The 27,967-nt window shown below is 48.1% G+C and overlaps 2 protein-coding genes and 1 long non-coding RNA gene across 7 annotated transcripts in view; 1 reads left to right on the forward strand and 2 right to left on the reverse strand.

The window, feature by feature from the left end:
* Nucleotides 1-47: 47 nt before the first annotated feature.
* On the forward strand, nucleotides 48-11,856 carry LOC136021729 (uncharacterized). Of its 3 annotated transcripts, none has more exons than XR_010615876.1 (2): nucleotides 48-87; nucleotides 11,067-11,856. It is a non-coding gene; the product is annotated as an uncharacterized LOC136021729 (long non-coding RNA). The 3 variants fall into 3 exon arrangements; XR_010615877.1 differs by lacking the exon at nucleotides 48-87 and adding an exon at nucleotides 9,967-9,982; XR_010615875.1 differs by lacking the exon at nucleotides 48-87 and adding an exon at nucleotides 9,973-10,212.
* Nucleotides 5,411-9,247, reverse strand: LOC136022095 (A-kinase anchor protein 1, mitochondrial-like). Its single transcript, XM_065695028.1, has 6 exons — nucleotides 9,103-9,247; nucleotides 7,753-8,421; nucleotides 7,476-7,609; nucleotides 6,972-7,098; nucleotides 6,390-6,520; nucleotides 5,411-5,596 (listed from the first exon to the last, which is right to left on the reverse strand). The coding sequence occupies exons 1-6, from the start codon at nucleotides 9,245-9,247 to the stop codon at nucleotides 5,411-5,413; spliced, it is 1,392 nt and encodes a 463-aa protein (XP_065551100.1).
* A 995-nt stretch (nucleotides 11,857-12,851) lies between the features above and the next one.
* Nucleotides 12,852-27,967, reverse strand: part of NF1 (neurofibromin 1) — a 74,748-nt gene continuing 59,632 nt past the window's right edge. For all 3 annotated transcript variants that reach the window (XM_065694217.1, XM_065694218.1, XM_065694216.1), the window contains 16 exons: nucleotides 27,082-27,296; nucleotides 26,819-26,880; nucleotides 26,587-26,701; nucleotides 25,644-25,745; nucleotides 24,587-24,727; nucleotides 24,133-24,259; nucleotides 23,851-23,982; nucleotides 23,181-23,316; nucleotides 22,328-22,485; nucleotides 21,321-21,443; nucleotides 20,508-20,635; nucleotides 19,714-19,814; nucleotides 18,728-18,870; nucleotides 18,272-18,318; nucleotides 17,932-18,148; nucleotides 12,852-17,572 (listed from right to left, as the gene is read on the reverse strand). In XM_065694217.1, coding sequence (XP_065550289.1) covers nucleotides 17,430-17,572; nucleotides 17,932-18,148; nucleotides 18,272-18,318; nucleotides 18,728-18,870; nucleotides 19,714-19,814; nucleotides 20,508-20,635; nucleotides 21,321-21,443; nucleotides 22,328-22,485; nucleotides 23,181-23,316; nucleotides 23,851-23,982; nucleotides 24,133-24,259; nucleotides 24,587-24,727; nucleotides 25,644-25,745; nucleotides 26,587-26,701; nucleotides 26,819-26,880; nucleotides 27,082-27,296 — 2,090 coding nt within the window. In that variant the 3' untranslated portion in view covers nucleotides 12,852-17,429. The remainder of the gene's footprint in view (nucleotides 17,573-17,931; nucleotides 18,149-18,271; nucleotides 18,319-18,727; nucleotides 18,871-19,713; nucleotides 19,815-20,507; nucleotides 20,636-21,320; nucleotides 21,444-22,327; nucleotides 22,486-23,180; nucleotides 23,317-23,850; nucleotides 23,983-24,132; nucleotides 24,260-24,586; nucleotides 24,728-25,643; nucleotides 25,746-26,586; nucleotides 26,702-26,818; nucleotides 26,881-27,081; nucleotides 27,297-27,967) is intronic.

Below are 27,967 nucleotides of genomic sequence, written 5' to 3' on the forward strand. Positions count from 1 at the left end.
TCTCGCGAGAGGCGGCGCTCTCGCGAGATCCCGTCTCCTCAGACGCTGCGCAGGCGCCCTCCGCACTCCGCGTTGCCCCGGAGGCCGGTACGTGAGGCGAGCGGCGCGGCCCGGGCCCGGTTCGTGTCCGTTCCTCCTGTTCCGTGGCCCGCGGAGGGCTCTGGCTGCCTCCGTCCCTCGCTGCCTCCGCGCTGCGTTCGGTGCGGAACGCGCGCCCGCCCCTCGTGAGGCGAGCGGAGCGGAGCGGCTGAGGCCCGGTCAGCCCTGGCGGCCGCCCCTGTGGTGGCCCTCGCCCTCCGCCCGGGAGCTGCGGTAATGGAGGGTTCCCCGCTGCTGGCGTAGCGCGGCCCGCGCGGGTCCCCTGCAGCCCCGCGCTGTGGGGAGCGCTTCCTGCCCTCAGCCCGCCCGTCGGGGCGCTTTGCCCCGGCGTTCCGGCGTGGTGCGGCGCTGCCTCCTCTCACTGCTGGGACCTGCTGCGTGCTGCGCAGCGGCCAGGCCTTGGGCACCTGCGGCATCTCTTCAAAGGGCTGGGAACGGCTGTTCCCTCTCGTAGTGCTCAGAGGCTGCGTCTGAGCACCCTCGCCCACTCCGACTGCTCAGCGCTGTTCTCTGCTGAGATTATAGAGCTCCTCTCTGCCCCAGAGCCGCAGCCCTTGACTGTCTCCTTGCACAGCCAGACGCTGCTGCCTTCCCCCTTGCTGTTCAAAGAAGTAAACAGAGGTGAGCCTGCCTTATACACAGCTTCAGACATGCTGTGAATGCTTTGCTGGTGACGAAACACGTTAGTAAGCAAGTGCATGAGGCAGCAGGTACAGCAGTGCAGGACTGGAACTGCCAAGCCTGAGCCAGAGTGCAGCATGAAAATCTGTGTTTGGGCAAGGTTACTGCTTAGCTGCAATAGCACAAAGCTGGAGTTAAGGGAGACTTTCGTGTTCATTTTATTGTTAAAATACTCGTGGTGTTTCCCAAGCACACTGGCTCCTCACTGTGTGCAGGAAAGGGGAGACTTAGTTTGTCACTGGGCCCAAATCTGTGGTAACAGAGGTGGCTTTGAATTTCCCAATGGAACAACTTACGCTGCTTTTGTATCTTCTGGAAAGTCAGAGAGAAAAAATTGGCCAGGGAGAGATGGCTCAGCAAAAGGGCTTTGGGGCAAGAAGAGGTAGCAGGGAAGAGCACATCAAGAAGTGATAACCATAAACCTCCTTGCTCTTTCCAGTGACCGTCTCCTTCTGCAGAGCCCTGTGAGGTTGCCTGGCTGTGAGCAGCTTGTCTCTATGTATGTAATGATGCAGGAAACCTGTTACAAACACCTTAACAGCAGGACACCAGGCTGCTTTCATCGGGTTAGCTCACCAGCCTGCCTGGAGTTAAGCCCACTCAGTTGTTTACTTACACACGTATGCAGCAAGCATCACCTTAGAGAGTGTCAATGGGTAACTTAGGAAAACCACAGTCATAATTGCGCAGGACTGGCCTTCCGGAATTAGTAATTTGCGGAAGTATTTTTCTATGAAAAGCTCCTGATTTGCCTCAACATTTGTATTTTGAGCAGGCAGAAATTACTAATAAATCCTGCTTAAAGACCAGGAATTGTGCCACGTCTGAAGCAGAAAAAATGCAACAATGCTCAGACTTTGCCCATTTAATGACTTTAAAACGAAGAGCTCAGAAGTTTCTGTCAGGAATTCTGCTGACAGCCATACTTGACTGTTACAGTCGGGCAGTTGGGGTGTTGGTGGCTCCTGACTGTAGGGTGTTAGGAGATCTGACCAAGGTCACAGGGGTGGACTGTGTCAGACACAGGGTGACCATCAACATTTGAAGCTCTTGGGACAAACCCAGTGTCATGCTCTGCGTGCAGTGCGCAGCCAAGCTCTTGGAGCAGTCAAAGGCCATAAGCTTTACTACGGTGGAAAGAAAAAGATATTCTATTGAGTACTAATAAAATGACAGTGATGTCAAATAAAACAAAGACTGCTTCCAGGTCTGACAAGTTGTGTTCTTACAGAAGCAAGTTCACGGGGCTGAAGTTTGCCTGAGTGAGGAACAGCTTTCTGACCTGCTAGTTCAATTTTCCTGGTCATTTAAAAAGCAAATACCTGTTCCCAGCAAGGCAAATTGACACCCTACAAAGTAAAAAGATTACTGAAATTGAGAAAAGAACAGGTAAGGCATGTCAGCATCCTTGAGGCCAATTTATTCTTCTTTGTTGTAAATTAGAGGTGTAGCCATTAACATCTCAAACAAAGCTGGCAGACTGAGGCCAGCAGAGGTGTACTCGCCCAATTGCTTTGCAGGGGATTTGAGCAGTAATTTTTCTCTCTTTCAGGAACTGTGCGAGACCAGAAGTTAAAAACAACGATGGGGTCTACATCTCACAGTCTGTTGTGGCTCCCTCAAAGGAGCTTTTTGCTAAACAGCTTGAACGTGTAACATCCTGATCCTGTTCCTCTGCCTGTGGGGACGTCAGTACTGCAGCATCATTCTTTCCAGCAGTGTTCGTATCAGCTACTGCAGCTTCCTCTGCAAGTGTCTGAGCAGTGGAAACAGCACTTGCCATCTCCAGAGGTGTCCCAGCTCGACTGGCAGCAGCCTGGCAGATCTGAGTGCACACATCACTTGCATCAATTGACCTGGACATGTCTTCTTCCCCCGGCTGTTCTGAACAGGCAGACTCCCACGGGAGAGAAACACAAGCAGGGATGCTCTTTTCGTCTTGAGATCCTGTTTCTTCTAGTTTTTCACTGTCATTCTCCAGGCTGCTGGGCTGATTTCTTGTTACTGGCAAGTCTGGTGAGAGATCCAGCCTCTCATCAGCGTGACACACAACAGAGGGCATCGTCAACCCCGCTGTCAGCAGGGAGGTCGAAGTTTTGTTCTCTGTGTGCTCCTCTTCCAGCAAGGAGAGCTGTCTTTGAGGAACACATGGTTCTGTTCCTCGTGCTGAATCCCGCTCTGTCTCCCTGCTGCTCTGAACAGGTCACTGAGGAGGCCATGGCACCCCTCTGCCTGCTGCACCGCCCGCCGCACAGCACCCCTCAGCTGCCGGGACTCTGCGGGCCTCTTCCCGCTGCAGCCCGGCCCTCAGCACTGGGACCCCGGTACCGAGGAGCCCCCCTCCCACCGTGGGTGACCTGAGGGCCGGACCGCGGCGGCGCTGACCTTGGACTTGGTGGGACCGTGCAGGGGCCTGAGGAGCGGCGGCCCACGGGGCTGGCAACGCGGCGGCAGCACCTCAGTCCCTCAGCCCCGCACCGAGCGCTGCCGGTGACAGCCCGCGGCTCGCTCCCGCCGCTGCCTGCGAGGCCTGGCAGCGCCCCGCCGCGGTACTCACGGCCTGTCCGGCGCGGTGCCGCGCTCCCCGCGCCAGGGCCAGGAGCAGCTCCCGCTGGCGCGGCAGCTCCCGGTGCCGGTGCCGCCGCTGCACCCACGGGCAGCATTACGAGGCTTTAAAGACAGCAAAGTGCATATCTGCAGTCCCTTTGAGCTGTCCTTAGGATTTTGATCCTTACTAAACTAAGCTCAAGGGCCTCAGGACTTCAATGACCCTGAAGACACTACTGACCCACCTGACCCCCAGCTCCTACAGAAGCCCCTTCCGGACAAGGCAGCTTTTCAGGCCCCCAGTCATCAGGCATCCCTACCACCATGGCACTCTGCCAGGGCTTGAGCGGTAGCATTTTGAACACAGAACCATACACATCACTCCCTTCAGTAGGAAGGTATCAGATATTGGTTTAACACATCAAAACTAAGCTTGCATTTACAGCTGCTTTATGACAGAAGGTGGCAGAGGAGTCACAGCTACTTCACTTAATACACTGCCAGCCCTGCCAACTTGCTCTTTAGGAGAGTAATTCGCGCTCTCCTCCAAGCAGGAAAAAGCCTGGACAGTTACCGTCTTTCCCCTGGAGTCTGACAGGTTCTGCCATGCTAGCACATTTAGGAGAAAATTCATTCTTTCCAGTCCTTGCTCTAGTCACACCACAGGCTGTGCTTGCAATAGGAGAGGGAAGGTTCAGGCACAATCATTGCTTGCCCACTGCTGGCACCCACTGACACTGCAGGAGGGTCACCAACAGTAATTGTCAGGAGCTCCATTACCTGGAGGAGGCACCACATTGTCCAGTAAAACTTCTGCTCCTTGGAAAGGCAGTGATAAAAAGTCAGACCTTAAAGAAAAGAGAATCCATCAGAATAAGAACAGGGCTTTAAGTCACTCCTGTATTCTTTAAGGTGACATTGATTAACCAATTGCTGTAACAGGGATTTAGTTTAAAATTGATGACCGTCAAAAACAACCTCCCAGCAACCTAAGCAGCAGCAATCCATTGTCTGATGAGCATGCCAGGATGGACTGGGCTCCAAGCAAAAGCCACCTCCACCATGGAGGCTGCACTGCTTTCCTCCCGCCTCTGGGCACAATCAAGCACTTTATGCGCTTGTCTAAGAAAACCCTCATCCAATACAGCCCTTCCAGACAGTGGGGCTGGAGCGTAGAGAATCCCAATCCTATTCCTAGCTCAGTAACCAACTACACCTTGGGGCCTCCCAAAGGCATCCTTTTGGCTCAGCTGCCAGGCTGAAGTGACAGAAGGCACAATTTCCTCTTCCCTCCCCTTCAATAAAGCCTTGCAGGAGCTTGCTGTGCTGCCAGGAAACCCAGCCAGCCCTGCTGCTTTCTACCAATTCCCACTTCAGCTGTGCAAAAAGCTAGGAGTAAGTCAAACAATACAGATGCCTCTGATGAAGATTCGAGCCAGATATGGCCTCAGGCTATGGAACACGAGCTAGAGACCTGTTTTGGCTGAGAGTGTCCACCTTCACTTTGTCATGTCCTCCATAGTCCACATATCAGAGTTCCACTTCGCTGCTCTCTTCAAAGTAGCTCATAAATTGAGCACGTAGCCCTGCCCCATCCAGGCCTGGAGCTGCGCAGATAATACCAACTGCGGAACATAAGGGTAGAGAGAAGAAAGCTCAGTGGATTTCCAGAAATCAGCACTTCAGGCATTAGTTATAACTAATAACTCCTTTCCATGTGATGCACCTGCCACTTGAGACCGTGTACAGACAGCGACACTATGAAGATGTGGGACTAGCTCCACACTTTGTCAGCAAAAATATACCAGGTGCCAGGTAGATAAGAAATAACCCAAGACTGACTTATCTCCTTCTGAATTTCAGTGTGCAACTAAGGGGCTGGAGAAGTATTCAGGGATGAGTGGGGTAAGGAAGAACAGAGCTACGCCTCGTGCTTTACCTATTAAACAAAGCCCAAATAAATGGAATAACAAATGAACTGTCACATCTCACGCGCTGGGAAGCCTCCCAAGCCTAACTCAGGGCAGCAGAATTTCACATGACCCTCGAAGTTTCTCAAGTGAACAGCCTGTGAGCAGCCAAGTTACTTGCCGCCTTCTGTAGCTGGCAGGGTTGGAATTTCGGGTTGAGAGTAGCAGACAGACATCTGCTGTTCAAGGCTCCTCAGGACATGGAAAGTGGGGTGAGTGTGCTGCTGCAGGAACATGTGCCCTGCATCGACTTGGTGCGCCACGACCACCTCCACAGTGACTCCATCCGGGAGGAAGAGCTGTCACATGGAGGAAGGAAGCTCTCGTTAGTGTTCACTGCAACTCAAGCTTCATTCACAGCAACTCCCTGTTCCACCAGCACCTCCTGAGGCTTACAGTCATGGCACTGTTGTATTTCACTTCTAAAGATTGCTTTGGATCAGGAGCAGAAGGCTACCCATTGCTAGCTCCGTGCGGTTCTCAAGGAAATCAGACCTGGGCTGGGGGCCCATCTTCTACCCAAAAAGACTATCAGCACAGCAAAGCTGCAAGACTTATGTACCCAAGAGATCAGTGAGCAGAGTCAGGAATGATGGGTCAAGCCATGCTGCACTATCGACACTGTGCAACTTGCCAGCATTCCCTGCCCATGGAGGTTTTAAACATCAAGGTAATCTTCACAGGGATTGTCCAAGATTTGTCACAGACGCCTCATTTTCAGTCATTTTCCTTGGCTGCTGGAGAGCCACTGTGCTGGGCAGCTTCCGAGCATTACTGTGCTTGGAACACATCCAAAATGCCTTTAATTTCCCAACATAAATTCACTTCTCCAGAATAAAGCCTATCTTCACATCCAAGGAAACAGTTACGTGCACAGTTAGTACAGGCACAATGGGAACAGTAGTGGAAGAACAGGCAGATAAACCTCATCTATTAACGGTTAAAGCAGCTGGACAACAACCAGCCACACAAAATCAAACTGGGTCTGAGGGCATCTGTGAGCCAGCCGTACGGATACAGCACCCTACAATGGCAGTGACCAGCAACAGCCTTCCACCCCGACATCAGCACAGCCAGCAAGCTGGGACTCACCCAGGCAGTCATAAGGAGGGAATGAAGTGTCAGTGGTGCTGGTGGAGGTATATCGTGGATGTTGTTGAGACACAGCTCCTTGAACTTCATGCCAATCAGGCTCAGTACTTTCTCTACTTGATGTGGGAAACCTGGAAGACAGAAGTTCCACAGAAGGGCTGTAGCACAGATCTGGTGAGGACAAGCCCAGCCTTGCCACGTGAATCAATATAGCTACCAGAAGCCTTCTGCACTACAGCAACAACTTCAGTTTTAGCAGATTGGCCATGTAAACTGGCATGAGACCAGCAGGAGCTGATACACATCCCATAGCTCCTCCTGTAGGCCCAAAGTGAGCCTACAAATGGTGTTGGTTAAACTGCAGCAGATGAAGACATTCAGACGCATTCTCACCTCCACAACAGAGGGCTCACATGCCAGGGCACGGGTGACCTGGCACAGACCTCTACTGTAACAGCACTGGACAGAAAGCTTTGTGAAGCACTGGACTAAGAGGCACTAACCCTGTTTAAACTCCTTGCCCACCTGATTAAGGCCCCCAGGGTACATATTTGACAAGGAATTAAGAGACTTCCCTCTTACCTTCAATGTGACAGACCTGGGAGTCACGGAAATAAGGCTTTGTCGACACATAGATTTTGGCACCAGATTTCTGCCTCAGGAAGCTCATAAATTTTCCTTGTCTGCCGATCAAGCGGCCAACTAATTCCTTTATGAAAGGGACAAGAAAGCAGCAGTCAGCAAGAGAAATACTGATCAAACAACACTGTTCTCTGCACCGTATTTCAGCACCTGCTCTTAACCACTGTGTACCCTCAAAACCTTCTGAATGCTTTCAAAGCATCACACCAAGAGATTGGGGAGGAAGATCATGAGGAATAATGAGTGCCACAGCCTTGAGTGCCTCATGTTTACAGTCTGTCCTGGCCCTTCCGTCCTGCTGAGTCCTGATGGGAGCCAATCACTTCAACCCTCATCTGTGGTTGAGGTCCCTGGGAAGGCACCAAGCCAGTGCAGGACGGGAAGAGCCAGAAGATGGCTGTGTAGGGCAGGGCAGGATGCAGGAGCAGCCCAGCAGCTGCTTACCTTTGGGACTTCTATTTCCCAGATGAGGTGGTCACACTCGCTGGTTTCTCTCCCTGTCTTAGTGTTCTGCTGAGCCACTGCCTTCTTCACGACACAGCCACCGTTCCCAAAATCCGTACCGTGGTCATCCGATCCTGCAAGACAATTCGTCAGCTGATACCAGGAACGTTTCTACTTGGCAGGGGGACAAACTCGAACATCTTCCTCCTGGTCACATCCCAGGCACAAGCAGTGCTTTTTCACCGTGTGCGTGTAAGAGGATTTTCAAAATGCTTACCTTGTGGGCAGTCTCCATCTATTCCTGGTGCCTTGCTACACTCATCACACAGGTCTGGACCACCCTCTCGCAGCACTCCATTGCTGTATGGCACTTCGTTGTCTTCAGGCAGCTTCAGAGTAGGTTGAGTTTCACTTGCGCCGGAGCTCTGCCCAGCGCTTGTGTCTCGGCTTGCAGATAAACTCAGTAACTCTGAATGCTGGCCCGATGCAACAGCCAGCATTGTGCTCTGCAGCGGGCCCTCCACACGTGCCCCACCTTCACGTGTGGATGTGCTGCACGCAGAGCCCTCCCTGACCAAAGGCGACTTCTCTGGAGAACCTTTGAGGCTTTCCACAGGAGTCCAACCACCTCCTTGGGACTCACTGCACACGGGAGTCTTCATCTCACAGTCTGTTGTGGCTCCCCCAATGGCGCTTTGTGCTAAACAGCTTGAATGTGTAACATCCTGATCCTGTTCCTCTGCCTGTGGGGATGTCAGTACCGCAGCATCACTGTTTCTAGCAGTGTTCGTATCGGCTAGTTCAGCTTCCTCTGCAAGTGTCTGAGCAGTGGAAACAGCACTTGCCATCTCCAGAGGTGTCTCAGCTCGACTGGCTGAGCCCTCCCTGACCAAAGGCGACTTCTCTGGAGAACCTTTGAGGTTTTCCACAGGACTCTGACCACCTCCTTGGTGTTATAAAAATTCCGTCTTAGCTGTGGTCTGATTTAATTATTTTATTACAATTGATTAATATCAAGGGGCAATAAGCAAGCAGCGCTGGGTGCGTAGGGGAGTCTCTGCTCCACCAAGACGCACGCCGGGGTCTTTGGGGTCCAGTCTCTTATACTTCTTGGTCCTGGGTCTCAGCCAATGCCTTCATCTGTACCTGGATGCCAATGCGGCCCCTTTTCATTGTTCTTTTCTTGCTGCTTTTTGGTGAAGAATCTTCTTGGAAGAGGAACTGAACCCCTTGGTAATTTATTAATAAAGAATCGTTTATCACAAGCTTAATCACAGCCCTAGTTCTATCCTCATATGGTTATTTAGTCAAAGGGTAGGTTTTACAAACCGCTGTAACAGGATGTATCTCTTGGTTAAACAATCCCTTCCTTAAAGCACTCAAGCAGTAAAACAAAACCTTATTATTTTAACAGTCAAAAATGATTAAAGAGAAGACTATTCTATTCCTTTGTTCCTTCTTCCTTCATTATACTGACAGCAACATTTATTATAATCAAAGTCGTTTTTATACATCCCGCACATGGTACACTGGTCACAGGTGCATTGGTAACAACGATTCCCAAGTTCTCGACACGAATCATTCTCCTATGCTTTACAATTGCCCCATCTGTTTTTATGTAACCTACTGATTCGTGTGTTGGCTTCTAATCTAATGACTGCTTTCCGAGCCGCAGATAATACTGGGGTCGCCCTTGGTTTTAGTATCATCAATGGTTGAGCTTCTCCTTGGCCTGTCTTTTCAGACTCCACTGGTACAGCAGTTAATTGCATGTTCGGGATAACTGTACGCATTAATCTGGTAAAACACGGGTTATACATGGGATAATTAACAGTCCTCCTAATATTCCTAATGCCACTATTCCGATTTTAGTGAGCCAATCCCCATTAAGAAACTGTCCCCAAGATCCTAGTCCTCCAAAACTAATTCCATTCCCTGTCTGAACTGGAACATGAGCTATCATTTCCCTTGTAAGTTCATTCATAGCCTTTCCTTCATCATCTGTTTCTAGACAACAATTGCTAAGATTAAATTTTCCACAAACGCCTCCTTCCTGAGCTAATAAATAATCGAAAGCCAGGCGATTCCGATATATTGCAGCTCTCATCTTAGTATTTTGCTTTGCAACTAATCCTAATGCACCTCCTCTATTACTCGCTACTATTTCTACTACAGCTTGTAGCCGTATAATGCTATTGAACATGTATAGAGGGGTCCCGTATCCCAAGCTGCCGGATCACAGGCAGAGATGGTTCCTTCCGGTGGCCTCTCCTCAGCTCCCCACCTGCAGCTCTGTTACACCGCTTCCTGCTCGGTTCTGCTGCTCTGTGGAACCGGGCTCCAGGCGAGCTCCCGGGGCCGGCGCCCGCCGGGCTGGGACTTGCAGCGGCCCCCGCCGCCCCGCCCGCCCGGGACGCCCCTCTCGCGAGAGGCGGCGCTCTCGCGAGACCCCGTCTCCTCAGACGCTGCGCAGGCGCCCTCCGCACTCGGCGTTGCCCCGGAGGCCGGTACGTGAGGCGAGCGGCGCGGCCCGGGCCCGGTTCGTGTCCGTTCCTCCTGTTCCGTGGCCCGCGGAGGGCTCTGGCCGCCTCCGTCCCTCGCTGCCTCCGCGCTGCGTTCGGTGCGGAACGCGCGCCCGCCCCTCGTGAGGCGAGCGGAGCGGAGCGGAGCGGCTGAGGCCCGGTCAGCCCTGGCGGCCGCCCCTGTGGTGGCCCTCGCCCTCCGCCCGGGAGCTGCGGTAATGGAGGGTTCCCCGCTGCTGGCGTAGCGCGGCCCGCGCGGGTCCCCTGCAGCCCCGCGCTGTGGGGAGTGGCGGAACTCCATGGGTGTTGATTTGGGGCGAAGGGAACGCGCCTGTCCGCGCAGTGACGGGTGGAGAGGCCGCGGAACAGACGGGATGCTATGAGAAAAAAATTAAAGTGCACTGTAATGGTTCCGTGGGCTTTTCTGGAGCATGCAGTTAGTCACAGCTACTTATAGCACTGTCATTTCAATGCATCGCCGGACTCTTCTCATTGCTGCTTTGATGAACAAACCCATGCGTGTTTTAACAAGTCACGTCATGGGAGATGCTCCCCTTCTGCACTGCCCACCCACGCAACCCTGGGATTTGTTTCGTTTGCGAGCTTGTTAAACCCAGCAGCCATCAGGCGAGGAAACCGATGTTCCAAGACACAAAGGAGTCACCCCTATAGATCATGAGCTTCAGCGGTGGGAAAAGGCCGTCCTCGCTTTGAACTGGAACGGCCAGTAGCGCTCTTTGAGCTGCAAGGGGCTGGCTTTAATTCTGTGACACCCAGAGGCTTACCTTGGTGTGTCTGTTTAGGTTGGGTGTTCAGTGTCCATCGTTCCTATACAGATAGGCCTAAGGGGAGCATAGGAAAATAAAATGCAGTAGGCAATGGCTGAAGCAGACATTGAAGTAGCAGCAGAAGTAAATCCTGTGGTAGGGTGCAAGGGCCTGCATCTCACCCCATAGAATCAGAGACTCAACTAGGCTGGAAAAGACCTTTAAGATCATCAGGTCCAGCCTGTGGCTGTTGGTGTGGCTGTAGCACAGTTAACCCACAGCGGTGTTTGTCACCTTCACAGGTAGCCCCAAGGCAGCTGGAGCAGGAACTGGAGACTCTTCTCTGCCCACCCTCCCAGCAGCTCACTGCTCCCCTGAGCACCTGATGCATTCCCTGAGGCTGGCGGCTCGCAGCTGTGGGGCAGCCCAAGGTGAGGCTCACCTCATCCCTGACAGGATCAGGGCTGCTGCCATTCAGAGGCATCACATTCATCACAGGATTGGCACCACCGTTCCCTGTAGTGGCAGCATCTCACCAGCCTTGGGAAAGGGCTCTTAATGTTTGTGCCTGTTTGCACTTTTTCAGCCTACTTGAGAAAGTCTTAAGGGAACACAAAGCTTAGTATGAAACTTCTGGGTCATAGAGTCACGTTTTTCAATTGTAGTATATTCGAAAATGCGTGTGTATTTTCATGTGTTAACAGGAACGTTGTGGAGACGTGGTATTCCCAGTCAGAGGTTTTGGGAGAAACTTACTCCAGTCAGAGACAGCTGAATACTTTGTAATTAGCCGCTCACGTTGTGTGGCAGTCTTACCGCCCCTGAACAACAACTTCCTTTCTCTTCCTCCTTGTAGCTTTGCCCGAATTAACTCAAAACCAGAGTTTATGCCCCCACATCAAGAACGTTCTGAATTTCTACTTTTATCTTTTTGCTTTGTAAGGTATTTTAGCAGCACTGGCAGCAGCTGGGCAGGGATTTGGAAGCTGTTTCCTAAGACAGAACTGCTTGCTCCAGGTTTTTCCCTAAATAGACTTTCTAACCTTTTAAAGACATAACTGAAATAAAGCTCTTCCTCCTTTCATTCCCTCACCATGCCTGGAGTGCGTTTTGTGATCTCAGGGAGCAGGGAAGCTCAACTGTCCAAAGAGAGGTACTTAAGAAGTGGTCTTAGCAGCAGTGTTGTTGAGGAAACATCTCCCTGGTGGCTCCCCACTCCTTGCAGTGCTGCTGCGTCTGCTTTAGGGTTAATGAACGTTTCCTCCGAAGGAAAGAAAATGTGCTCCTGCCATTGAACCATGCAGAAGCTCCTGCATTCATGCACTCCCTACAGCACAGGAGCACTGCAGTGAGTTACCAGGCCTGTGCACAATGTCTGTCTGGCTGCAGCTCAGTGGGCCTAGGGGTCCGTTCAGTGTACAGGAACAAGCAGATGTCTCAGAAGTAGTCAGTGCAGTCACGCTTTAATGTGTTTTTACATCCTTTTATGATTCACAAAGCCAGAGTATAGGTACTTATACATTTTTAATAGGAAAGTAATATATTCCCCTAAAAGAAAAATAGATTTGATAAATTATTTGTCATAAAAATTGCCTGACAGTTGGAACTTCAAGCTTCTAAGCTAGAAAAGCTCAAATAGACAAATTATACTGAAATGTTCTTTAAAGACCAAGCAGCTGCTTTATTAAAATATTAAATTTACAATTTAAAAAGAAATATTCTGATTTATTATTCAATTATGATAATCTTATTGAAGTGACAGGGAATTCATGACAGTGGGCTTTATTCTCTCCAAATCCTGTCCTCAGTTATCCTCAGGCAGTTTTGCCGTTATTTAGAGCTGTGCAAGATGACCCACACAGAGCAGCACCATGCTGGAAAGACAGATCCCAGGAGTTCAACTCAATCCTAATCTTCCCCAGAGAGGGTTTTGAGGCCTGGGATTAGGGCTGATCCCACCCCTGCGGCAATGAGGCCCTTGCTCAGACCCCAGGGACCCATCCGAATCTCGCTGTCCCAGAGAAGGGACTGCAGACTGCACCAACTCCACCGCGCAGCACCACTGAATGACCTTCGAACAACTTGGAGCAGGTTGAATTTACATTTTACTTCAAAAAAAAGGGGAAGTACATACATGAGGGGGAACGGGGTGAACAAGAGTTACCTGAACCCAGCCTTCTACCCTTTCACCTACAGTTACCACCAGCGTTTGAGTTGGCCGGGCTCTTGCCAGCCGTCACACACTTGCTTACAATAGCAACAGGATTGTGGATCAAGGAAACGGGTTCAAAGCTGAGGCCCAACTGGAACTAGTAAGGTATCATACACAGTGTGAGTTTATAGTACACAGCATCTCTTTTTAAATGACGTAACGCAACAGCAGGAAGGAGTAGTAGTAGTTACCAGTTACTAACACTAGAATAATCAAATTTGTATGTTATACATATACAGCAACTAACTGCTTTACAAAAAAAGCCAAATAATACAATATATTGTCACATGTATTTACAGTGTAGTAAATATACCTTTCTGTCAAATTTTACACAAAAAACTATTTACAGGTGAATATACTGCATTAAAAAAAAATGGTGGGACCAACACTAGAAGTGACTTTCTGTGGTAAGTTTGTTGCATAACAATAAGACGTGCTTCATTACACTGGAAAAGAAATTAACCTTAGAATGGAACAGAAAAGGCCCTAAAACCTACAACCCAGTTAGGAACAGAGCACTGGAATGCTCCTGGGTCCACAATACTTAGGTGAAATGTTTCCTGTTCTTGGAAACCTCATGCACATTAAAGCAGAAACATTGGCGTAATTAACAGGTAGGTTATGCACTATGCAAATACTACTGAGTTATCTTTAAGTCAGGGAAAATACAAACACAAACAAAATGTTAATCATCTTTACAGTACTTAACTGTAGTTAGTGCGGGATGGGCAACGTGTTCTAAACCAGGGGTGTCAAACGTACAGTCCCCGTGATGTCCTCGCATGGGCCGCGTGTTAAACCCGGGTTTTCCTGAAGCTAAGTCTCATGTCCAAGTACAGTGACTCCGTGCTGCAGGAGCAGCCCGTGCAGCAGTGACTGCCTGGAAGCCCCCGAGCTGCCTGCAGGAGCCACTCGCAGGTCGGAATGCTTGGATCTGTCTCCTGCTCGCTAGGTCAGGTTCAAATCCTCACCAGCAACTACCCACCTGCTGATCACTACGAGCAGAGAGGAGTAACGGGCAAGGAGGGGATGGAAGCAGGCTGGACTGGGAACTGAGGGGTGCTCACCAGAACGAAGCGGAGCGGGGTGGAGAAAAACCAGGAAAAGAGAACAAATGAAGGAGGATGCAAACAAGAAAACAAAAAGGCAAAATAAGAGCACTGGCTGTTAGAGGGAGCAGGCCAAGGGATGCATGTGACAGTAAGGCACTGAACAACTAATTACTAATAGGAGTTTCATCAGTAAAGAAAGGCCATGGTCTCCTCCTTGATCTAAGCACAAGCTTCCCAACCACTAGTACTGGGAGATGACGTCCCCATGTATCAGAGCGCACGTGATCCCAAAATAGACCTTGGCCATCGGCTGTAACTACACCCACACTCAGCTCCTGGGACCCATGTGTTTGACACCCCTGCTCTAAGAAGGTTCAGGTCCTCTCACTGAGCCATGCAGTGAAGACATGAAATGACTCCCCCTCCTTCCAGGAAACAGGATGAATTCACTTTTGTTGACTTCCTTTATGAAGGTACCAGGTTTGTTTTCAGCAGGGACTGGGAGCCTGGAATAGTTCTCACAGGAAAGGTAACTGCAGTCGCTGTCCATCTGGTTTCACATTCTGTGTGTTTCAAACAATGCATTAATTTAGGGACTCTCTTAATAGAGGCAATGCAAAAACAGTTGACAGAGGTGCTCTCGCGTGCTCCCGGTCAAACAAAACCCCTTTGGTTGCTCCTCTGGAATTTCTGATTACAGAAAATCTGCTTGTAGGAGAAAAATGAAAACTACGTTTTTCTACCAGCAAATTACAAGAGACTTTTCCCCTCCTACCTACAAACCTTCAGGCTTCTACAATCCATTGTCTTCAGCACAGCAGAAAGGGCTGGAATGAGCTCGATTCGGACTCACAAGCACTCGCTGGCAGCGATGCTGAAGGTGGCTCTTTGAACGTGACGTGTGAGATGAGAACGGCTTTTACACCCGTGACTCCCAGAGCTGTCTGTGCACAGCAGCTCCAGACACAGCCCCAGCCACTGCTCTGCTCCTGCGCGCAGCTCTGGCATCGCAACCCCGTTCACAGTCCCGTGGCAGCTCAGGAACCACATTCCTACCACCAGGAATAAAGAGGTCTGGTTGACTGCACGAGCCTTCGCCTTTCCCAGTGTCTCCATTCCAGGACTGCTGATTCTAAGCTTTTCTCTTGTTTTGGCAAACTATTTGCATATGAAGTTTGTGTTCAGAGTTTTTCCAGGACTGTAAACAAATTAAAGAAACTGAATTGTTATGTTAGGAATCAATACAATAAAGGTATTTTTATTTACATACATGTTACATCGTTACTGTGTGGATACATGTGAATTATGTGCGATAGCAATAAAGTCTCAACACTTACTTGTACCATTCTCTAATAATTTAGCTGTGGAGTTTGATTTACTGAAAGCCACTAAGGAAATTGCACTGGAGGGTTTTACTGCAGCTACTGGATATGCCTTTGTTTTCCTTTCAAGCCACTTGCAGACCTAACATAACCCAGGGCTCTGGCACTGGGGAATTCAGCTGTTCTTTAGCAGGAGATGCAGAGCCCTCCAGCGCGCACCCAGCTGATGGATGGGCCCTTGGCCAGGGTTCCTGCTCACCCCAAGAGCAGCACCCAGCACGTTTGAGCAGCCGCAGCACCCAGCGCTGCGCCTGACACCACTCACACAGCAGCACGTTCACAGCCGTGCACCGCGACGCACGACTGAGCTGCCGAGTGCTTCACAGCAACAGCAGCTTCAGTTCTGTCACCCCCAAGCACGAACCCTCACGAACTGAAAGCCCAGGGGAGCTCTGCGAGATGGGTTTGGCTGCGGATGCCTGGACTGACACCAGGAATTGCACTGCAGACCTTCAGACGTAACCTGCACTCCACACAGCGTCAGCTGGCTTTAGATTCATGGACCTTAAGCAAACGCTGCTGGTTTTACAGCAGCTTTGCCAAACGCCATCTCCCGGAGCTCGAGGTTTCATTTCCCACACACCCCACGGGTTATTCTGCCAGGAATTCCTCAAAGGAAGGGCAAAACGAAAGCAGGGGCTAGATGGAAGAAAGAAGCAGTAAGTTTTCAAGACTGCTACAATGACAGCATAATGGTCAGTTCTCGATAGTTTCTTTCCACTATACAACCTGTTAAGTGCAGTTCAAGTACAGCAATGTCCTGGGTTCAGCAGTAGCAGTCACTTTTCTCCTTCTCAGTGGCTGGTGCAGCGCTGTGGTTTTGACTTTCGGCCTGGGAACAGCGCTGCTAACACCGATGGTTTCAGTTGGTGCTCAGTAATGCTTACTCTGACCAAGGACTTTCTGAGCCTCATGCTCTGCCAGGGAGGAGGGGAAGCCGGGAGGAAGCAGAGCCAGGACACCTGACCCAAACTGACCAAAGAGGTATCCATACCGCAGCACGGCATGCCCGCTATATAAACTGGGGACAGTTACCCAGAAGGGTGAGATCACTGCTCGGTCAGGCTGGGTATCGGTCAGCGGGTGGTGAGCGGTTGTATTCTCTTCCCTTGTTATTTCCCTTATCATTACTACTAACTGGCGGCAGCAGCAGTGGTTTGTGTTACACCTTAGTTACTGGGCTGCTCTTATCTCAACCCGTGGGAGTTACATTCTTTGCATTCTCCTCCCCATCCCTCCAAGAGCAAGGGGGAGGAAGGGGGGGAGTGAGAGAGCGGCTGCGTGGTTCTGAGTTACGGCTGGGCTTAAGCCACAACAAGCAAAAAAATCTGCTTTGGGAAAAAGCCAGTTTGTCCAGTCTGGTCCACACAGTCCAAGCATGTGCAGCTCTGGGGTGGGGGATGGAAGAGACTCGTGTGGCCTCCTTCTCCTCTCAAATTTATTGCTGATTACCAGGAATTTAACCTAACCCACCACGATGGTTACGCTCATTGCACTGCAGCTATCCTAAGTTTCTTTTAAAGTATGGTAAAAAAAAGTCCACAGCTAAAAATCTTACAGGTTTGAATTAAAACCAGGATTATAGGAACTTCCTCTGGCTCATAAAGCCACCACCTTGAAACATGTGCAAACAAGGTTAAGGACGAACACGTCCCTCTAGAAGAGAGGCAACCAAGGCAGACAACAGAAGCAAGGTAGAACTGTCTACGGGCAATGGCTTTCGAGTTTGGACACGACACGGTTCGGCAGTGTTAAAGAACTCCACACCTCCTTCGGCTGCAAAGTCCGTCAGGATCTGCAGGAGCGGTTCTGAAACACTGACTAAAACCAGACACAGAAGGGAGGAAATGAAGGCATTAAAACTCAGGCAATGTCTCAGGAGTTGATCATCTGGCAACACGGCTGACAGGATGGGAACTGGAAAAGTTAAGTGCAGCATCACAACCGGTGAGGGCCCCTGCGAGGGGCCCGCGTGCGTCAGTCTCCAGACAGAAAGTTAGAGGGCTCAGAGAGGAGCAGTCACACGATCTTTTTGATGCTGTGCCGCTTGAAGCTGCCCGCGCTGCGCTGCTTCTGCACTTGGCTCGCGGAGCCGTGGCGCATCCTCCCGCTGTTGGCGTGCCCGGCGGTGGGCGAGAGCTCCACGTTCTCCTTGTCGATCCCTGGGGAAACACGAGGACTGGGGTTAACCTCGCTGCATCCTGCAGCCCCAGAGGGGACCAATAGCCTGGACCAAGAGGGATGGCGCAGCCCAGATGCCACCAAATTCCGCCATGGTGACACATGGAGGTTCATTCTAAGCAAGGTATTGGCTTATTTGTAACGACCTGGAAGATAACTTTTGTGCTGGATAAATCCCAACATCTGAAATATCAGTGTAATTAACAGCTCAGTGAACAGTTTAATATTCATTTGACTCAAGAATGCAAGGAGTTTTGATGCAGAAACCCCACCAAAGAAACAACGAGGCTGAGGGTCTACAGAAGCAGTGAATTCAGGATGGACCAGAACAGCCACTGACCTGGAGAGTGCTGGGAGGTTGCAAGCGAGGTCATGGAATTGGAAAGGTTGAGGTTCGCAGTAATGCTCAGCTGGCTCTGCACTGCGGGGGGATACGGAGAGGTGGGCGTCAGGAGAGATTCTTCACTGGTTTCCTCATCGATTCCAGGCAAATACGTGTCAATCAAGGCATCAAGAAACTTCACTATGAGCTCCGCGTAGTCCGGGATTTGTGTTTGCTGTGCGTGGTGGGGGAAGAAGAAAGAGACTGGTTCTTTTCTCTAGAAATTCTATGATCTGCGTCCCTCCCGGAGCACCGGTGTGCTCTATACAGGAACTTGCAGGGAATGTGCTGCTCTTACCTTAGAGAAGGGGCCAGCAAACCTCCACAACCCATTAAATCCAAAACCTACAACAACAAATCGAATGTTACCACACACAGTTCTCAACTGACAGAAAACAACGAGAAACTATGGAATTGCCCAGCCTTACAGGGTTAAACTCATCATTTTCCCCCACTCCTGGTCTGTATTCCTGCAAATTGCTTAGCAGCCACAATACTGAGTTTCAGCTTCTTTTGACACACACAGCTGGTGTAGGACTTTGAATTTTAGTGCACAACAGCAGGGAGCAGCTTTAATATTCATGGCAGCAGGGTCTGTGCTATGCAAATTCTTCTGTTTACAAGAACGCGACACTGGCAAGACGCCACACAAGACCGACCGAGTGTTCTGTTTAGGGCTGCGGTTCCAAACCGCTGTCAGTAGTAAATCTGATCTCAAATACGGCTGCTTTTAAACCCAAGGAAAGGTATTTACTCTGTAGGTAAGAAGTTTGGTACTGGGGCGGTGACTCTTCATGGTAGACAACGCTCTGAACGATCCCATGAATTGGATTCAGCAAGTTTGGATCCTGGCACAGCGATAGGAGGGTATTGATCTTGGAATCCAGTAAATTGTGCCTGAAGGAAAAGAGAAGCAGTTTATTTGTTGTTCATTAAACACAAACCAGCCGCAGCTCCCAAATGGCTTCAGCGAACAGCAGCTAGGGTGGGATTTTCAAAGCCTCGGTGACTTCAGAAGTACAACGCAATTGCCACGTGTGTTCAGTGTAACGCTTCCAAAGGGCTGCACTCACCATGTGCCCCATTGAAGCATTCACCTCACACTTTACATTGCAAAGAGTTTCGTTATTCTCAACCAAAAACCAGTTCACTGGATTCGGGAACATTTCAGAGCTGCAGTTTCAAAGCAGCTTTTTCACCCTGTGGCAGTGTTCCCTCCCTGGGCTTTGTTAATACAAATGCCACTTCCTTGTAACCGTGGTTTCAATAACTCACACAACTTGTATGTGCTTTGCCCATTTATAAAGGCAGAAAATAGCAGCATGATTTCTGCATCATGCTCAGGTCAGCTTTATAAGTCTGCTCCTCTGAAGACCCAATGGTTGGGTTTCTCTTACGTAGACTGACTCCAGCAAATACTACTTTTAACAGGTATCTGAAGAAATACCAGTGTCCTGACCTGTGCTTTGAATCAGTTTTGACTGGCACGTGGAGTGCTAAGTACAAAACCTGAGTGTGACTGGGGTGAAGCACCAGCAGCAGCAGCGGTACCTGAGGAGGTCTGGTCTAGGAAGAACATTGCATTAGTTTAACACAGGGGAAAAGGATGATTCTCAAATTGCTATGGACATTTGTCCCAGCAAGCCAAGGTAAGTCCTTCATACAAGCTTGTCCTGGTGCAGACCTTTTAAAGGAAGGGCCAAGTCGAGGGTCCCCATGAACAGAGTGTTGGATACTTACACAACAGGAAAGACCTTTGGGAAGACAACGCTGGCTTCTGCTAAATACTCGTACAGAATCCGCTGGTCAAACTCATCAGTAGTGTACTTCACTAATGTTGCCTGTTACAAGAAAAAGGATTAAATGAGCGCACTTGGAATTTGAGTAGTTATACACAGGCTTTGCTGCTGTATTTTAAGGTGTTAAGATTTCTGAACAGCAGAAAGCAGCGTTACAAAAGATTCGTTTGCGTCCTCTCTGGACATGGAACCGAGTCATTTTGTGTGTATGTGGGAAATAAAACCAGTTGGCAATGGCTTCTATTTTGATAAATATTTAGCTAGTTGGTTTTTGTCAAAAGCAGGCAACTGAATCTGTCTGAATTACCTCAGGAATGGCAACTGGATTGGTCCAGCTGCAGAAAGCACCATCATACTGTACCTCTATTAACAGTTAATCATTGAAAAACTCACTTATGCTGGGATTCCAACAGCTTGCACTTCTTGGCTTTAGAAGTATAATGTATTACTATCATTTTATCATATAAAATTAGTCTGTGATAATAATCTGCCAGGAAAAAAGGGACAATTGTAGGACAAGTTCTACAAAGCAAGATGGAACAATGAAAATTCAGTATCTGCTCTCGAGGAGCATTTAAACACATTTCTAATAGTGATTCCTAGAAAGCTGGATCAAAAGAATCGACTTGCACATCACAGGGATGCTGATCCACGTGAAGCTGCAAACACTGCAAGGAGCACGCATAACGTAACAGTCTCAGAAAATAACAGGGAATAGACAGAAAGAAACCTTACAAGAACCGTCAGCAGCAGCGCTTGTATTTTGGGGTCAGTCAGGACTTCTTCATCAAGCAGGACATTTGACTCGGACACAGAAACCTTTCGGAGATGCGGGTGCTGCTGTGGTGATATTCTCTGGGTTTCTGCCAGATAAAAAAGAGCAACTCATCCAAAGCAAAAGCGACCTCAACCAAACCAGAACCAGCTCTTGCACAACGAACTCGGTCATATGCAAACTTTGAGGTCACCAGCATTCGTAAGGTAGGAAAGCAACAGCTATGCCGGAATGCTGGCAGCACTGGACCGTTCCATGGGATGTGTTATCAAATGGTCAACAATAACCCCAATTTCCTCGTCAGTGAAATACAGGCCCAGGGGTGGCAAGTCCCACGTTCCGGCTCTGGCAGCAGACTGCCATCAGACACGAGAGCAGAACCCTGGTCTTGCATTGCAATTGGGGGTGGGGGCACAGGAAGCAGATGTGGGAGACGATGAAGAGAGGCATTCGAGGCATTAGGTCACGTTCCATCTCCTGCAGGAATTTGCAGCTTGGGTTTGTTAGCTCAGGAAAAGCCAGATTTGGTTTATTTCAGTCCACTCCTGTATGTACAGCTTTACAGCTAAAAAACTGAGCAACTCTAATTCAAACCTCAGTTCCTAGTGATAGGAAGGCTTTGCTCTCTAGAAGCCACTGCTGAGACAGATATTTCTCCCTTACCTTGTCGTGTCCTAGGCAAATAAACACTGAATTTAGAAGTAATTCTTTGTATGTGCATACAAAGCATTTATAATTAGTATTATTCTGAAAATGTTAGTCCTGTTTCTCACCCATTTCATAATCATTTTCGGCTACTCTCCTCATTTTGGGAGGCGTTGTGATTCCAGATTCCATGTCTTGCCTTTTAGGAGCCTTTGTGTCCGATATCAAATGGTCAAAACTTTTCCTTGTACCTAAAAACAATTTATCAGGCAATTAAAAACATTAAACCTAGATCCATATGCTAACTTTTCCTGATTTTCTGGCCACGCTACTCTCCTATCTACAACGCATTGACAGGAATCTGGGGACGTTTTCACCATTTTCAGGGATGGTAAAGAAAATACGATCACACCATGCCGCTCTCCATCACAGGTTCCAAAATGCTTCACAGTATGTATGAGGGAAGCATGCAGTTTACTCAGAGATGTATGCTGGGGCATGCTATGGTTTCCTGGTCACCACATCACATCCAATAAACATGCCAAAATGTGACTACTGAAAAGGAAGCAGTAACAGGATCATAATGAAGTAACTCTCCTCTTCTTCCACGTACACCACGGAATGTAAAGGGTACCCACAAGTTACACCCAGCAGCTCATCTTGTTTCTCTGACACTGAGGCTTTGCTTGTACACAGGATGCACTGAGAAGCCATGAATAAAAATCAGATTGCTTACAAAACATCTAAAATGTTTTGGGACCCTCTCTTCTAGCACAGGACAGACAACTCGACACACCAGCTAAGCTAAGGTATTTGGCTTCTTGGTTTTGGTGAAAGGGCTGGTGGCAGAACACTGGCACTATGAATCTTTAGTGTCTGGAGTATCTCTTTTCCTTCCTTTTTCCTCCACATATTCTGAGTGTCACTTTTGCTTCCCCCTCTTTGTGATCAAAAGACCTGAGTTAGTCCTCTTTAACTGTACAGTGCTCTGTAATCATACTTTGTAGGACTGCATACATTCCTCTGTATAAGGAATAAGCATTTGAAGTCAGAACAAATACAAGTATAATGTCTCGCCAGTAACACTCCCTGGGGTACACTGCAGACAAAGGAGTGAATTAGTTATGTGAATAACCTAGAAGCTTTTTAGTGTTCGCTTGTGACGGCTGCCCCATATCCAAACTCATGGATTTTCGTGTTCGAGGGCTTATCTGTCCCACTGTCGGGTAACTGGCAGCCAGGTGTCTGTCTGACCCCTTTGGTGATGACCAGGGTTGATTTTCCTTTAGTGTCCTGAAAGTGCAGAGAAATTCAATTAAGAACATCTTTAAAACTGTGCATATTTAGGCATCAATTGTTCAAATAGCCAAGCTATCCTGTATTAAACCCATCTTTCCTAACAGGTTAATCTCCCCAAAACACATATAAAAAAATAGTAATTACTTTGCTTGCAAAACTGACTAGTGAAGGCTAACAATCTGATATGGATGTAATGCTGAAGAGATAAACAATAAAGCAATGAAAAGAACACAAGCAAATCAGCCTACAAGGCAAGACAAAACTGGATGCTGAGAAGAGAGACACTGAGTAAAGTGCTCCCCATTGAGAGAAACTGGCTCTCCCCATCGCTTTGAGGTGGATTTCTCAGCTTATATCTGTGCTGCATACAGACAGGCTCTCAGGTGTTGAGACTTTCCAATGACAAGGATAAAGTGACTACTTATAAAAGGACAAACAAAACTTTCTTCTAAAATATAAATGAGATGAAATTAGGTCGTGTAGAAAGATGTTAGCAAAGAGTTTAACAACCTCCAAAGCAGTTAAGCTCTGCAATAGCTTTACAGACCTCAGAATTAAATCTCTATGAATTTTGATACCCAAATTTCTGTGACTGAGTTTTTAACAGAACACAGGTTACCTTTGGGTAATTTATTAAAGGAAACAGACATTGAAATGTGTGTGAAATATCTAAAAGTCAGACAACCAACCTATAGCTAGTGTCACTGTGATGGATGGGGTAGGTATCCATGGGAACATTCTCCATTGAAACGTCTGTCAACAGGAGAGACTTCCTGTGCTTTAGGCTGCAGCGACTTCGAACTTCCTCAGACACTGTCAGCAAAGCTAAAAAGCCAAAGAGAGTCAAGGTAAGTTCTGCACAGAGGCAACGCTGAAGGCAAGCAACATTCCATCCACTTCAGACTTCTCCTGTGTGCACTGCAGTGCGGTGTGGTTACGTCCCAGTGGTCGTCTTTGTTCTGGTTCAAACCAGGTCATTTAAGAAGAATGCTAATCCCCATCCAGTCACAATTACATGACTTAAACACTTGCCCTCACATGGTCCCAGTTTCTGTTTGCAGATCACTAGGAACTGGAACACTGTAAGGCACACGCTGCAGGGCTTAAACCAAGAAACCTTCAGCCTCCCCGAAGCGTTTCCATTGCTCCACAGCAGCTCTCCTGTGGGTGAGGCCTTCAGCCCCACAAACGCTGTCTCTGATGCACCCCAGCCTAGCCCGGCCCCTCATCCACCCCCAGTCACAAGCGTCCTTCATGTTGGTACAATTTCATCAACCCAAACCCGTAAGAATTCCCACAAGAATCCATTCATTTTCAGTCAGCACAAGCTGAGAACAGCGTTGGTTTGTTTGACTTTACCTGCCAGGTAAGCCACGCTCTGGGTGTTCACCTCAAACTTGTCACAGTTCCTGTGCTTGTTAACCAGAGCTAGTAGTGTGTGCAAAATCCTCACAGTTCTTGCTACGGTGGTAGGAGAAGGGTGCCTGTACCCTAGGAAATGAGGTTAAAAACCAAATACTGTATTTAATGTTCAGTGCATATGTACGAAGCATTAGTATGTTCATCAGCACGTTCTCAGGATACTTCACATGAAGGGTAAGGAAGCACGACTCTACCAGAAGATTCACGATGTGTTCTTACCCTTCAGGAGGTGTCCCACTAGTGCAAAGTTGAAGTTGGAGTTGAAATTCAGCCCAACAAAATGGTCCATCTGCTTGCAGTGCCACTCGAGGGGTCTCCTGATCTCCATGAACACCTCTTCCGGGCTCTGACCAGGAAAAAGAAAACCCAAGAGCTGCTCATGATAGCTCCAGGTGTTCTTTTTACAAGTGACAGAGTTATTTTAATAGCTTACACTGAAATACCAAACACATCTTTGAACACAACACATCTGTACATCGGTGTTCCAGTTCAGAACACAGTTACATACATCTCTGTTTTACTGTTGGTATTACTCAAGTGAAACAATCCCTAATGCAGTTTTAGTTCCTTACCCAGTGTCCAGAAGGACAAGAGCTGTGGGTTTTTCCTGTACTAACAGATGTAACTGCTCACACAAACCAGTGTCAGTCAGAGCTGGTTGCTAACAGCTCACCTTGTCGTTGAACACCCGAAGGCTGTCCAGGGTGTGCAGATTCTGCTCAAGTAGGGCTGTACCTGCTGAGTACAGGTTTACTTCATCCAGCTGCAGCACTGCCATGGCTACCCAGAAGAGGGCCTTGTGCATTGGCGAGTCCTGGAGGGAAAGAGAGAAAGCCACGATTTTCAAGTTAGTTCCTGTAAATGAAAGACAAATGGGACTGACACATGGGTTTGCACATCATTACAACCCTTCCTGTAGCCAGTTCTGTCCTCAACCACATCCACTCCAACACACAGATGTTCATATGAACCTATTGTCTTCATACAGTTAACAGGTGAACAGTAGAAAGTGAACTAATTTCAAGCCTTTTATTTCCCTCTAAGCCATTCCTTCTCTCTGCTACTCCTTTCCCTTGCTCACATGTCAGACACACCATGCCTCACACCAGACTGAACAGAAACCTGCCCTCACATTGAAAGCACACGTTGAAAATGGATTGCAACTCTGCACACAAAACTGGCCAGGCAATTTCTACTCCAGATCAAAAAAGCACACAGGAGGAATGCAGACCTTGGGGTCTCAAGCAGCAGATTTTTCTAGGAACAAGGTTTCTGTACTAATAGTAGGTGCCTGAGGCTCTTCATTACTGGAATACCTACTGGAATGCTGCTCATACCATGAACTTGAAAGCGCCATACAGATGGCCAAGTTAGCGGCAAATCAGAGCAGGCTGACATTTACTGCAAGCCATGCCCTGACAGGCCTGTGCTGGCAAACACTGAGAGCCAAGGCTGAGAACCTTCAGACAGCCGCTGGCAGCCTGTGCTCCATCAGCGCTGTGGCTGATGGAGCAGAACAGCTCAGGCTGAGGTGTTTTTAAAGCCATCGCACAGGTCCCACGTGGAAACATCTGACGCTGCCCATCTGTAGCATTTGGCCGTGAGTCACAGCAGTGAAGCGTGAACTTCAGAGCCCCAACATTCACTTGTTTTGTTAAGATTATACCCATAATTGTATTTTTCATTTACAAACTACATTCTCAGCTAACTCTAAAACCCCAGTTTTTTACCTTGTTAAGAAGAGGCTGCAGCTTGGTGAGGGCTATAACCGTAGCTTCTATTAGAACTTGGCTATTGTAATTGTCAGGCCCTTTTAAACAGCTCTCGAGTCCCTTTGTGTAGAGGGAAAAGAAAAAAGTAATTAAAAATAAAACCATAATTAGATTCTGCTTTGTAAAAAGCGGATCAAAGCTCTAAATAACTGTTACTCTCAATGAGCTTACAAAGCTTGAGCTCATTTTAAACCAACTCTCAAGAACTTTTCCAAATGGAGATTTACACAGAAGTGATACAGGCACTGCTGAAAGCAACTGCACAATGTGCGTTTCAAAAGTAAGGGTGCAAGGATTAGAGAGCTTCTACAGTTCAGATGCTGCTCAAGTTGAGAGTTTTATGGACATAAACTTCAAAAAATGCTTAAAGGAAACACATACAGCACAGTGTGTCCATGCTATGGAATGCAGCCTTCTTCAGGGAACACGGAGCACCAGCACCAAGCGAGGCAGTCTGCTCAAAGTTTTCTTAAGTGACTGTCCTGCTCTTTATTGCATTTATTTATAACACATTAGGTTATTAACTGCCTTTAAAAACAAGGAAGTTGTGAATCATGTGTATGCAGCCAAATGCCTTAACAGAACATTCCTCATTTATTTAAATAGCAACTTCTCCATCCATCTCATCATCTCAGATCATAAACTCCAGACTGACAGCCACTGTTACTTTAGAAGTCACAGCAGTGACAAAACTTACTGCCACCAAATTGACTTAAAATAAAAAGCTTGGTCTACATGAAGTGCATTTCCAACCAATCAGTTCCATAAAACAACAGGCTTGAAAAAAATATATTTATCCTCAAATTATACCAAGTTGTTCTGTACTCGGGAAGATAAAGCTATAAATAGCTAAAATAGCTATTTAGGAGTCATGTAGGAAAACAGACACAGACCCACATACCTTGCTAAGAATTCGGATTATTTGCTTTATTTGTCCATGAGACACACGCTTACTTATGCAGCCAAAGACAACAAGTGCTCTCGGCTGCAGGGATGGGTTATACTGGAATGCAAACCTGTGAGGAAACACAGCATTAATGGAGAGACAACAGCCAGGCTGCATAAGGAGGAGCAAACAATTTTAGGTGTGCACTCAGGCAGGCAGGGGTTATGGTCTTAGAGCTGTCACATACTTTTGAGCTAGTTCAGTCCACTGGTCCAGCCACTTGCATGTTGGAATATCCCTCATACATGCCTAAAAAGAATTATATTGTTTGAATATGTGTACCATTAAGTACTTTTAAAATTCAGACTGTGCAGTCGGAGCAGTTCTCACAAGTCAAGTACTCTAACATCCCCTACCACATGCTGGGAAGAGCATCCCTGTACCACTCGCCTGCAGGAAGCACAAGCAGTGCCACTGGCTCTCAGATGTTATTTGCTTTGACCCACGTACCTCCATGATCTCCAGCAATGCCTCAGTAACAGTTTCCAATGAGGTCAGGGCAAAAGTCTCCCTTTCATAGGAGCCAGGAGAGAAGGACCTGTCTCGGTAGCTGGAGCGGAACGCGATGACCGCAGCCGACTTCACTTTGCTGATTCCAAACAGCAAATAGAACTTGGGCAGAGAGAACTCTGTCAAGCTCAGCCTTAAAACTTGCTTGGTCTCCTCTGAGGAAGGAATGTTCAGTATTAGATTTAAAGCACTGAAATTCAACCCGTGTTTCAAACACTGCAGCTTACCCTCCCATAAACACCAAAGCAGATAATCATCCTACAGGTCACTCTGCATATTCCATCACTCTTTTCTTTGCTACTTCCCCCAGAGTATCCCACAACCACCATGGTCTGCTGCACAGACTGTGGAAGCCAGCCACTGAGATGGTGTATTCTAAAAACAGGTTGAAAGAAGCTTCTTTAAAGAGCTGGTTCTGTGAGACTTCTCCTCACACTGATTCATAAAATGGGAACCTGGAGAGCTCCTGCTCTGAAATACCAACCGTGCTGCAATCAAATGCTGCTTTTGGCTCTGGCACTGAAGAGGCCACTTAACTCAGAGGAAAATGACAGCCCTGCTCGCAGCACTGAGTATTTTTACAGTTCTGAACTTCCAGTTCATTTCAGTGCACTTCCAATTCACCCTCTGAACAGAAAGGGTTGCCCTTCTCTCTCCACATCAAATCAGAGCTTTTCTTTTAATATACATACACATATGTGTATTCACACACTCACTGTCAATATGTCAATATATATAGTTATAAAATGAGCTTTCAGATCATAAAAACATTACATAAACTTTGACTTTTTCCTCCCTGGTTTTACACTCTGTGGTAAGAAGTGAC

This window comes from Lathamus discolor, chromosome 14 (genome assembly GCF_037157495.1).
Source record: "Lathamus discolor isolate bLatDis1 chromosome 14, bLatDis1.hap1, whole genome shotgun sequence".
Lineage (NCBI taxonomy): Eukaryota > Metazoa > Chordata > Aves > Psittaciformes > Psittacidae > Lathamus > Lathamus discolor.

Bases quoted from the DNA above. Each gene is read 5' to 3' on its own strand.
- LOC136022095 (XM_065695028.1), bottom strand. From the start codon at position 9,247: ATGCAATTAACTGCTGTACCAGTGGAGTCTGAAAAGACAGGCCAAGGA. The intron at 8,422-9,102 runs GTAGGTTACATA...TATAACACCAAG, and splicing joins AGAAGCCAACACACGAATCA to GAGGTGGTCAGAGTCCTGTG. The intron at 7,610-7,752 runs GTAAGCATTTTG...ATTGTCTTGCAG, and splicing joins AGATGGAGACTGCCCACAAG to GATCGGATGACCACGGTACG.